General features: G+C 30.1%; 1 protein-coding gene across 1 annotated transcript; it reads left to right on the top strand.

Annotated features, from left to right (window-relative positions):
• The first annotated feature begins 272 nt into the window (after positions 1-272).
• Positions 273-5152, top strand: LOC137933542 (uncharacterized). The gene is made up of 2 exons (XM_068777503.1): positions 273-1383; positions 4909-5152. The coding sequence occupies exons 1-2, from the start codon at positions 690-692 to the stop codon at positions 5067-5069; spliced, it is 855 nt and encodes a 284-aa protein (XP_068633604.1). The 5' UTR covers positions 273-689; the 3' UTR covers positions 5070-5152.
• The last annotated feature ends 8584 nt before the right edge of the window (positions 5153-13736 follow it).

Below are 13736 nucleotides of genomic sequence, written 5' to 3'. Positions count from 1 at the left end.
CAATTTTTATCGCTTTAAAAATTTACCCTCAGTGTTTCTTCAGAAATCATATTTATGTGTTAATTTATATATTATGTAATGTGTAAGTGAAAGGGTAGAATTTAAACGGTTATTTCTACTTGTTTTGTGCATATTTACATACATAACAATCGGTGATAGATCATTTGATTATAATTAAGGTATGGTTCACTATATTCAAAAATCATTATCATTAATGATAAAATAATGAGAAAACCGTTTTCGAAATTCGGAGTACTATGTATTACAAAAAAAAGCCCAGACTCTCGGTAGATCAAATGAATTGAGTAGTTATTAATTGGTTCATATTTTCATTAAACCAATGTAGGGCTTACAGAGTGTCAAGGCTTCTCGAATTGATGTTATCATCGCTGTGTGCGCCTGTGTAATGACAGTGACAACAACAGCGAATACGACCCGTACGCCCCGGCTGGAATGCCGCACATGCGCAAAGGGTAGTATCTACGATCTGCAAATTAAGACCTGACGTAGCACCACCTATCTGCGCACTTAATAACGGTAAATAAATCAGAGAAGGAGACAAAGAAAATCAGTACAAATCAAACTTTACAGACGTTTGAAGTATTACAAACAAAGCGTTAGTATACGTGGCCAACAACGCACGCACCCATCGGGCTCTGAAAACAAAGCAACGCTCCTGCGATGTAAACATGAGCGAGCGTAAGATATTATTTTTTATTCTTTCGTTATTATTTTACTGCATTTATTGTGTTAACATGTGGTTTCTGACACACGACGGAAATGAGGCCATGTTAGACGGCGATGAGAAATCGGTTAAATTTGATCGAGAAACAGTCAAGAACAAATCCGAAGCAGTGTTAAAGAAAAAGAGCATTCCATTGTTTCTTAAAGACGCGTGCAGTGCATTAGAAGTGTTTACGGAGAAACCAATTGTTAAACGAAAGGAAATTAAAAGCGAAAAAATGGAAACTGAAAATAACACGGTCACAGCGATTGGAATTACAACATTTCTTATTATATTAATATTGAACGCTGTGCTTGATGTACTTAAAGTTAAAGAAGAAGAAAGAGCTAAAAGAAAGCTCAACCCTGATGGTGGAAGAAGGCACTCATTAGCAGAGTTTGCGAATAAGAAGACATTAAGGAGAGAATCCAGTAAGTTTAGTCTCCAACTGTTTCAAATAACTGAAACAGAAAATACAGAGCCTAAGGAAGAGAAAATAAGTCGACGCATAGAGCGGCCCTATATGAGAGGTGAATCTATTAATTCATATTTAAGCGATAAAAAGAGTCCCGGGGAAGGTTCAGCGCCAGCTTCCCTCGTCGAAACACCGACTCCCGAAGCAAAACTCGTAAAAAGGCAATCTGTTGCAAAACTTATCGGTATGTAATAAAATAGTTTTGATTGCACTTTTACCTTTGTCACAGCACCATAAATGTGCGTAAATCCTATGCAAATATTCTTCCTTAATTCGAAAATTTAAATTTTAAAATTTTAAAAACTATTGTATTGATTAATATGTGGCGTGAATGTATATGTTTATCGACTGTCCTTTCTATTATTGATTTGTATTTTCTGTTTTATTAATCAAGGCCTTTCTGATGAATGAGAAAGTCGTTCAGGTAACTTTTCTATTTACAGCTTCAGCTAACAATTGCATGTATCACCGCTTTCAGTAAGATTTCTTATCATCCCCCACATTAATTACGATCATAAGTGATAATAGTTCTATGCAACCAAATACTGGATTTTATTAATTGATTAGTGTGGCTAACTAAAAGTGAACCTTTGCCAAATCGTTGCTGTGAATCTATCTTAAAACATTTACTGCTTTGTTTTAAAAACATTTTCTTCTTTTACATTCTCTTTTTTAATTCATGAGTGTAAGTAATCGAACTTGTATACTTATTACACATAACACCATACATTTTGCTATAAATGTATGAATATGTAAACATGAAAGCAGTTAAAAATTTTACGACACATATTATAATAGACGCATTAGGGGCAGTAGATTTATTAATAATAACTTCACTGTCTGAAAGATTTAAATATATATTAATGTAAAGAGAGTTAAAATGTTTAGAAAAGTACTCCTAAGCATTAGGTACCTTACCCTTGTTTTTTGTGATACGATTTTGGTGATACGATATCTAACCTTTAGTTTTTCATAATAACAAATATCTCTGGAATCAGTGTCGAAGGCGTCTAGAAGTCTCGATTAAGCACGTTTACAATTAGCACTAGCTGCCTAAAACCCGATGAAACTTTTAATAACAGCAAACAGCTTTTGTGATGAGAAACCATAACTCGTGTTGACTACTTTAAATTTTATCAAAAATAATGCTGATCTATGATGTCAAATATTATTATCGTCTTTTCAGCCATAGGATATTCAGTACTAGTTGAAAGACGTCACTACAGATTTCCATTAAAACCGATATAAGTGGTCTGCATCAAGGGTCTTCCAACGACCTTGACAAGATCGTTTGTCCACATCGAGGTAGTACATCTTTCGTTGCACTTACGGGTACGTGATCTTGACTTCAGAACCTTAAAGCACTAGCGGCTATCTGTTCTGACGTCAGATATATACCATATCATATAGACGATTTAAATTTAATTTGACATAGGTGTCTTCGCCGGATTGGCACCGGTGCATTCTGTACATGGTGTCCCTTCAAAGTGCTAACAATGGTTACAGGGGTTTTACATTGCTACTTACCCTATGCATACCACAGAAGGAAACAAACTTTAAGGTTTATTTACCGAAACTAAGAAAAGATATATCTAGGTCTATCTTACAATTATTACCTAACTCGACTTCATCGATAAAAAATCTGGTAATGAGCATTATATACGCTTTAACAATAGAATTTCAGATATTGTGTACAAAGCTACTATTGCGACTTTATTTAAAAAATGTCACATTGCAAAAGCTCAAGAAGAAATTATTTAATTGAATAATTTCATAGAAGATAGCACACCCTAAGAATATTGTTTGCGTCTAGGCTGTTATAATGTTTATTTTATACTGCATTTTTAGATTTTTTTCTTTTGTCTGTTCTTCCCAACTTTTTGGTTATTATAAAAAAATGTTATACTTATTTTGACGTAAATAACAAATGTAATTAGAACGCGGTTTTTTGAATTTGAATTTATTTCTTTATTTTACCAACATAGAAGTTTTCTTTTTTAAAATGTGTATGTGGGAGGATGCTCAATGGAAAAACACTCGAATTTACTTCAAAAACTGTAATAAATACAACTGATTAAAAAGTCTTTCTCCTAATCACAATAACAGCCGTCATGTCTTAAAATTTACTAGACGTCATTAGATATTTTTAAATGTTTCTGGTAAAACTAAGGTAACATTATTTTTCACCGTTTATGTATAAAGTAAATTAGCTAATGTGAAAATAAGTCTTTTTATCTCTAAGAGCGTTCTCATCCACACAATTACAATAAAGTGTTAATTTTTAGACACACAAACATTTGGAATAATTTTATTTCACACACATTTCTCTGCTTATTAATTATCAGTAGCTTCAAATAGTTAATCACTGGCTTCTAATCTACTATTATATATGTAGTACTCTATAATTACATATTTAAAGCGCTTAAATGGGGCAATGCGTAAGTGTGAATATTTAGATCTTGCGTAATTGGCTTCACTTGCTGTGAATTGCTTGAATAATCCATTTGTCTAGTGTTATATGTAGTCTTGCATGTGAGCAGGTAAGTTTTTTTATTGAATTAAAAAAACATCTATTGTATATAGTCACGTAAGGTTATTCCATAGTTTTTTTAAACCTGTTAGTAACATAACGAACAGGGCGTTTACCTGGTTATGTCTACTTTCAGCATTTTATTGCGTCGATTTATGATATATGTGGGTATGGTATTTAACCTACTTTTTTAATAAAAGTTTTTTTAACAACAGTGCTCAAAAAGATTTAGTATTGAAAAATTTTTAAACACTTGTTTTTACAAAATAATTTGGGGCTTCATGTAATATAAGGTAGTTATAACTTTTTTACATCTGTTAAAAAAGTACTTTAAGTAACAAATACGCAATATGTGTTTAATATGAATTCTTAATTTAATTTTTTTTAAACGTTTAACATTTTTCAAAATTGCTATAAATAAAAAAGTAATTTAAAAATAACCTTATAGCCAATGATGTACTTGAACAATTTGTGTGAATTGGTCTATTACGACTGTGAGAAATTACATAAATTGCTTGTATTAAAATAAGCAAAATCGTTACATCTAGTTAAGCGTAATAAATGCTTTTCTAAAACTATCCGACAGTAAATTAGAAAGACATAGAGTAACAATAGTTGTGTTTTTGTAAATTAAATTTATAGCTACCATATAGAGAGTGATTGGTTACAGGTTTTAAAGCTTAAAAATGTTACAGAAATGATAAATACGTTATAATATTGTAAGAAAAAGTCCACAAAATTTAGTTTACTACATATTAAAATTAATTATTTTTTATTAGTCCTTTAACTTTGTCTTTTGACCTATAAAAGATATTGGACAGCCGTGATGCAACATAATTTCAGAATCACCATTTTATAATTTAAAACACATGTAAAATCTTTAATGTTGCTGACTTTTAAAACAAAATAAAAGTAAGATTAAAATAAACAATAAAAAAATAGTAGTTTAGACTTAACACTGTTTAATTTATTTACAAAAAATATTTATCTTTTATCTCATAATTTTCAAATCAACGCCCAAACTGTAATCACATTGTAAAAAAACCAAATTGTAATACCATTATTGTAATCTATTTTTTTACGTAAGAAACAATGGTATCAAACAAGCCTAAATCAAATCCGTTTATATATTTAATAGAAATTTGATACAAGTAAAGAAGTTATAAACTTATTTTCCAGGTGCCCGACCGGTTCCAATGGTGAGACGGTCGTCCTTTCCAGCTTTGCCTCTGAATCCTGACATACAAGCACTGATGCTTGGAAACCGGCAAGCATCCTTCGATAGTGACGACGAAAGCGACGGCAAAGGACGTCGTGTTAGGATTATACGTAGATTTTAAAATTGTCACAAAGACAATAATATTTACAAATTTGACATTTATAATAAATTTTGACTATATTTCTTCAACGAAAATAATTTAAAACTTACAGATAATAAAATTCAAACATGTAAAATCATGTTCTTGAATGTATTTTTAAATTAATATCTGTCCTATAGATTTGACTCGATTTATATTTTAATAAAACTTTAAACAATCAAATATCTGTGAAGGATATTCGATAACGTTACACAGTATTACTATGACTAGTCATTGAACATTTCAATCGAATCTAGTCAATTCTATTACATAAACGAATATACAAAATTAATATTTACGTAATGTAAAAATATAACAGCTATTTTTGACACTATAGCTATATTTTTTACAGGGCAATCATTAGTAAATTATTTTGTATATTTTAACATTGTTAAATATTTAAAATATAACTTCATGAAAAATATCAAAAATTGATCATTTAATAAAATTTTGTTATGCAAAATGATTTATTAAGAATTATCAAAAAACATCAATTTATTTTAAAAATGGAAAGTTATAGATTCGTTTTGTTTAAGCCAGATATTTTATCTGTGTAAATTTTAATCTAATTTGACGATTTTTTTAATATGAACCGATAAATGTTTTTTTTAAATATGCTACTTTCGCATACGTAAAGAAAAGGAAATAAAATGTATTTTATTATATTATTGATATTAGCATCAAAGTTATATACCGTTATAAATTACGAACATCGATACATGACAACGTAATGTTTATTGAATATAAAAATGTTTTAAATAATGAAACATAACATTATTAATCACAGAGTCGTATTTTAAGCTTAAATATAAAAATATTGCTAATTATTGTAATATATTAAACCTGCAAATGACTTCTTCTTTAAGACAAGACTTGACATTTATATTTAATGCATGAATCTATTTATTAAATTAAGGTTCTACATATTAATGTTAAGGTTTAAAATGTGTTTACCTAAACCTTCATTTAAGCCTACCAGGACAATTGTACTTATGACTTTTTAGAGTTAATTAATTTTCTAGCAGTTGCCCAGCGGTAGATGACCGAGACTTACAACCGTAGGTCGCAGCTTCGATTTCCGTGATACGATTTGATATAATTGACACTGTGCATAAATTGCATAGGATTGCCACTGCTCAGATTCAAGTTTCCAGAGAAAGAAATATATACCCCCATAGATATCTTTGGGGGAGACGTATGACTTCTACTATGGGCTGAAACTACGTAACTCTCTTCTAAGAGATATATATCTATAACGTAAAAAATTTACACTTAACGAAGTATCAATATACTTAATAAGTTATATATAATGATAAAAGAAATTTTAATGAAAATATAATATGTGCATGTGGTGAGGTTAGTAATTATTATTTTATAATGTTTGTTTTTTAGTATAAATGGCTAAACGTAATTTTAAGATATTAAATTACATCGAGTATATTCATTATTATTGTTTAATAACAACGTTACATGAGAGTTCTGCTAAGTCATGTAAAAAAATTATAAAAATTTATAGGCTTCAATTTTCCTTCCGATAACGATGTATGTTAATCTTCTCTTAAGTTTATTATTTTTATGAAAGACTCTTAGACTCTTATCTGATGCTCTTTACTTTTATAGACCACTGGCAACTAGTTTATCTAAAAAAAAGTTTGATCGTATGGCTTTAATAATATATTTAACTGGTATTAATATCTGTGCGTGAAATGTAGCTGTCAATTGATTTAACAATAACGTCTCTACATTACTAACAGTGAATCCATCAACGAAATCAATTTAAAAATTGAACCTTCCCTATTCATTTATATTAATTTTTATCCTAACAACTAATGATAATAAACTACAAAGTCTGATATATTCTTACAAAGGAGTCGATAGCTTTATAGTAATAATTGAATTTATACATGTAGCCACTTACTTGCCTATTTCTCGAATCTTTGTTAAATTAAGAATTGTACAACAATATAGTTGTTTAATATCTTAATAATGTATATATTAAAATCTATTTACACTTGTCTGTAAAATTCAATTCCAATTAAATGTTTTTCTTTATACTGACTTTTTATTATTTTAAACCGATATGAATAAAAAAGATTACTTTAAATGTTTAAACCAAATATTTTTGGTTACTTATTTTCAAATCGTTTAACGCTTTTTTTATTTTAACAAATAGATGCAGTGTTACCGAAACCGCTGTACCACGTCTTAGATATGCGCGCGTCGAGACGGGGGGAGTATAGACCACTACGTTCAGTTACGTTATGTTATGTCATAGCGTTTTTTCGTTGGCACCCTTTTCGCGGCTATGTCCTAGGAATGGAGGTACAGCGATTTCGGTAGCACCATAGCAACCTGTGGTAATATTTCAGTATACTATCTAATTTTTGATTTCTGATTAATTTTTTTCGACTTTCCAAATTTAAATGATTCAAAGAACTTAAGAGTCGGTGCTGAGAAAACCATTGTCTGTTTAGTATACAGAGTGATTTGTTTATAAGCTTTAAGCGATATAATACACGTTATAACCGACTGTTCTTTGTATTGAATCATAAGAAATGATCTAGAAACAGAATTAATTGTACAGATAATTAAGACAAATACACAAAAACTGATAAAAAATAAAGAAAACATACAAATATTTAAAAAATCTGCAAATAATTAACCAATAAAGTAATTACGATAAACAAATAAGTCATTTATAGTTAGCTGTAGCATATATGTTATACTTATATATTTGCTACATGTCTAAGCTAAGGAACATGATCTTACTTTTTAAACGTTAAATATAACGGCTGAGTTAAGCCGCGTAGCCAAGGTCTGCAATAAAATATAGTACAATAACATTTTTAATATCCGCAATGTCCATGTTCATCAGAAGAACAAGTAAAAAATGTTTTATAGTAGTGAGCGTATTGCTCATTTGCTGTCAATTAAGGTATGGTACACCCTATCCAAAAATCAATGGTTTCAGAAATAATAAACTACGTAATGATATAATAAAAAAAGCGTTTTAATAATACGGATTATCGCATATTAAAGTTAACTATTGTTTACTATCTGACCTTATAAACTTTGTTCTGCCGCATTCGAATAAAACAATCTTATGACAAATGAAAGACGAGTAAATAAAAAAAAAGTTTAAGTGAAAAGAATTTTTTAAAAATTGATACACCTATCCTATATCCCCTAAATAACGTGTACTAGAGGTCCCCAATAACGGGGCTATAAAATAAAAATAAAAATGGTGAAATGGGTCCGCTAGGTAGACTGATGACATAGCTAAAGTTGCGGGAATTCGATGGACGCGGGCAATCTTTGGGGGAGACCTATGCCTTGCAGTGGGCGCCTGTCGGCTGATATAAAGATGATGATGGTAATGATGATTACTAATTATCTAGCATACTCAACAGTATACATAACTTAAGATAAAATGTAATATTGATTCCAGAGTAACAATATCACAAAGATTATTATTCCATTCGAGCAAAGTAAACGTTTATTTTATACAGAAATTTCTTAGAGAAGTACGTTTAATCCACAGATTTAGAAGTTGTCTGTTTTAAGATTATAAATTTTCTGCTTACACGTTATCCCTGTTTTCTCGATGCGTTATCGTATGAGTTTATTGAAAAGAAAGTGAAAAGTTTCTCCAAGAACAGCAACAAGGCTTTTATAACTCTGATGGCGCCTGTATACTTTGCAGCTTTAAAAATTATTTGACTTTATTACTTGACTGTTATTACTTTTAAATATACAGGTTGATTGCATTAAGGGGGTGAATGTACAGCTCACTAGTCATCAAAAAGATTTAAAAAAATGTACACTTATTTAAAATCTACAGCATTTATTTATTTACACTTTTTTGTACACCATAGATCATAACTAAAAATACAATTCAAACAGAGGTATAAGAGGCGATCTTATTCCTTGAGGCGATCTCTACCGACAACCTTTGGATGGAGATGAGAGACATGAAGGAGAGGGGAGTATGTATGTGTGAATAGTAATACATGTATTACTATACACACATACATATATACAAAAATACAATATAGTACATAAAGTGATATCTCTGAAATATTTATTTTAACATTCATTTATTATTTATTTTGCATTGCGATAGACCAGTAACTTCTGGAAGTGTGCAGAGACAAATAATTAATTTAAAATTGCTTTAATCGGAATTTTGTAAATGATATTTCTTACTATATTAACTTTTACATCAAATCTTTGATTTTCGAATACAGTATACCATACATTATTTGACAAGAAACGAGTTATACATTTACTTATTTAAAATTATTAAACACAGCTTTTACATGGTTAGATTTAAAGTAAACGTATAGATTCTATTAATCTTACACGTGAAACTAATTTTAAATATTAATTTTAGCGTATTCATGTACCAAATTAGACGTGTTAAAATTTTGGTATCGCGGACATACATATTAAGTAGTATAAAAACAGATTGTAAAATTAAAATTAAACTAAGAGCGTTACAAACATTACCATTAACATGTAGGGAGGATAATTATTTATAAAAGCATGGTGCACTGACAGCCCATCGTCATAGAAATGTGGCGGAGTTGTACTCGCATAAAGGAAGTTTTATTTGTATATAAATTTAAAATTACAGCTTCGGTTTTAACAAGTGATGAAATGTATGGACGTTTTAATGTTTTCTCTAGTTGACTATAGCATTCTACACTATTTTTTACAATGCTGTATTAAAAATAAATTACATAAATGTACAATTGTAAATAACCATTTTTCATAAGTACATTACTATTTCAATCTTGTAAATGATTACAAACCAAGTTGTACACATTTTAGTCAACTAAATATTCGTGAATGCTTTAATAAGAATGATTTAATAATGTACTTTTAATTATAGATTTATAGCTAAGAAACCAAAGGTCTTTCTTAAACCTTTCGTCTTTAACAGTAATATTAGTATTTCAATAATTTTAGAGCGCGGTCGATAATTGATCACTTACCGCATGTACACTACAGCATTGGGGAATTGATGTTATTTTTTTTTGTTTTATTGTTATAGTTAATGATATATAGAGTTTAAAGGTATAAATTGTAAGTTGGATGTGTTCCTTTCTCCTAATTTAAGTCAGAAAAGAGTATTGTTGATATTAACATGTTTAAATTGTCTGAATAAAAGGATATGATAACGCGTATTCTTCCCCATCGATCCACACAACAGGTGACGCGTGTTTTCATTGTTTATGGCCTCTCCTGAAATGCCCTCGTAGTATTTGGAAGCCTGCCAGCCGCATGCCTCGCCGACGAACGCATCGCTCCTGTTATTGGCGCTCGATATTTTTGTGCGAAATATTTCAAGCAAACAATGAACCGTTTCAACGAGCGTTAAATATAATACGTGTTAGTTCATGTGTTAGCATACATGGCACGCTTTCTTATAATAGGAAAAACTGTGTATTAATTTTTATAATTTTCCTGTTTTCACAGTTTTTCAAATAAAATTGACATTCTATCAATTGTTTGCAGTGTCTAGCTTACTCGATAAAGTTTTTGGCCTATCTCATTTCAATAGAAAAACTATAATCAATGTTACATTTTTCATAGTTATCACTTTATTTGTTGATTAAATTTGTAAATAATAAATTATTTTTGTACTGATAAGTTTGAATCAATGCAGCTGTTTCGACAAAATAAATTGGCAACGCGTGAACTATGCAAAATATTTCAGTAAATATGTAAATTGTTTTTTAATGAATATTTTTTCACGTACTTGCTATTTTTTAACAACGCATTAAATATAAACAGTATGTTTCAGAGTTAATATCAGGGTTAGTAATGCTTCGAAAGTGAACTATAAAATTAAATATCATTATTTTATCTTACATAGTCCGAGAGTTTAAATAAAGATTTTCACTGACGAAGAGAATTGCTACGCCGGGACGCTTGTTCAAGCGAGGTCACTCGGAAAAGTACAAAAAGTTTCGTGTTCGAGCAGCTTTAATGCTTCACAAGGCTTGTGCAATCGAAAGGAAGTATTTCATTACTCTATACCGTTTATCATTTATTCATAACAAGACTGTTGTGAATTCAATGTAGAGTATGCAAATTATTTTAATAAATGAATAAGAACACCGCTCAATTTATTCTAGGAAACAGTGAATCTTATCATCCAGTTCCGATTCATGGTACTAACAAAAAGTATAAACATAATTTAGACACTAAAACATGTAACATAAAAATATATGCACGTACCGCATAATCAATAATTCTTTATTTAAGTATATAACAATATAATATTAATAGCATTAATATATTCTATATATTAAATTTATCTGTCTCACTTCTCGTGTATTTAAGGGATAAATATTATAAAATTCAATAATAACTCTTCACTACGACTCGGGCTATATGATTTGTATCTAATTATATTATCTCAGGCTTTGTATCTAAAAAAAGTGGACTAAATTTTACCAGATTATAAGTACTGTATCTGTAGTTATATAGCGTGAGTTGATATATCATTAGGTTACTAAGATATTTAACATACTACAATGCACAGACGGCCTGTTTAAGAAAGAGTTTTGTATGACAAGTAATCCCTATTTGCCTTAAGAACGTGATCAGAAAATTCACTGGAATTATATGCTATTTAGTAACTAATATAGGAGCTGCGGAAGCCACAGATCGAGTCATTATTTTGTTTGTTTAGCCCAGATAGGATATCGTCGAAGTTCTAGGTCGTTGGGTATAATGGTCAATAGACGTGCCCCCAAGAAGTGAACTCAGTTCGGACTGTCACTGTATAAGCATTTCGCTTCGAGTGTAACTAAAAAGATTGAACCTAGACTATAATTAGTTACAATCTTTAGATCTCTCACATCGTTTTATTCTCTTTAGAGGGTCGTGATTCTGTGATACGAGTAAATCAAAATTTCACATATTGTTTATTATAAAATTTAATCATCCCTTTAATTCAATAATATTTAAATTTGTTTAAACAAAGATAAAAACATAGAAGAGCAATAACAGTAACAAAATAATGCAATAAAATTAAAAATGTTAATAAAAATATTGAAATAAAGAAAAACCAAAGCACTATAAACTGTTATAAATATGCATCTGTAATAGAGATAAGTAACTTAAGCTTAATTAAGGCTTTAGAATAGACTGTGACACATTGTTACGGACAGACTTAGACTGTGACAATTGAAGAAAGGATGAAAGGCGATGCAGAGAAGAAAATTTAGAATAAATGGTAATGTTACTTTATGTGATATATGTCAGAGAAATGAATGAACGGTTATCTGAAGACTGGGAGAAGGGAGCGAAAATAAAAGTCATGTAAAAAATTTAATAAAAATGTAAAAGTCCTTTTCCCTAAGTTAGGAATTTAAGAGACCCCCCCCCCCCAAACGGGCCCATAAAAAATACTTAAATTTGAACTAAGAGGTACATCTCTCAGGTTACAACCTGCCTCTGAATCTTGTGTATTGTAATTTGAAATACACTAAATTATTACTCTAATTTTTAAAATTGTTTCAGCCATAGGGCGTCCACCGCTAGATATAGGTCACTCCCATAGGTATCCAATAAGTCTTATGTGTATCTATATGTGATCTTAAATAAGTCATCTGTCCACCTTGTGGGCGTTAATTCTCATCTGCTAATCCGTGGTTTCTGCACCAATACCTTATGGTCCCAGCAGCCACGGTTCTTCACGCTATATGATGTGCCCACTGACATTTCAACTTGCTAATTTATCGGGCTATGTACTATAGTTCTTCTTCGTCTATTTCTTCAAAATATTTAGTACTCCTTATTATATCAATAAATAAATAAAGCGCGAAGCTCTAGACCGCTCGGGATGGCGACGTACTGTGGCCGCCCTCTGCCCCATCTTGAGAACATAGTAATAAATGACGAGAATAATAATATTAACATTTAATTTAGTATCCTAAACCTATGAAGTTTACCATCGGTCAGGCGTTTTCTAGTCACCATCAGATATTTCAACTGATATCTAGAACCAGCATATAGATAATATAACTCGTGAAATGTATTCAGTAGGTGATTGATACTGGCATAATGCTAGGATTGCTTTCGATAGTTTCTATCTTTTTAATATCTGCCACTAATGTCTGCTATGGATTAAAAATCACTCAGCTCCTGGTTCTAATTTTAAATGTTGGGCGCATGAAAGACCTTGTCGCTATTTAAAAATAATCCACGTTACGCTCGTACGGGTTATGCAGTGTATATCGGACGGGATTGCAAGAAGCTCGTATCAACAATTATTTACAAAAAAATAATTAACTTTTCTTTAATCCTTTTATTACGTACCTATATTTAGAACCAAGAAAAGAGTACAATGTTTATGAAACTTTATTTGTAGCTAGCGATTTTGTGTATATAAAATTTAATACATATAATAATATGTGAGTGTTTCAGTGACATGTAGTAATTTCTTCAAAAATATATTGGGCTTAATTATTTATAAAAAAATTCTGTGTATATTGTAAATATATTAAACTGATTCAAATCAATTCAAAAAATACAAAATTCCTGTGTATAGGAAGTTATAAAAAAGTATGTTGTGTTCACGGTTATGAACAAATTAAATATAATACGTAATTAAATATGAAATTGTATGTCACT

Source organism: Battus philenor, unplaced genomic scaffold (assembly GCF_028537555.1).
Source record: "Battus philenor isolate CCGP_79_NKW_IND1 unplaced genomic scaffold, ilBatPhil1.0.hap1 SCAF_13, whole genome shotgun sequence".
Classification (NCBI taxonomy): domain Eukaryota; kingdom Metazoa; phylum Arthropoda; class Insecta; order Lepidoptera; family Papilionidae; genus Battus; species Battus philenor.
Note: the sequence above shows the minus strand (reverse complement) of the source record. Positions and strands in the feature narration are given on the sequence as shown.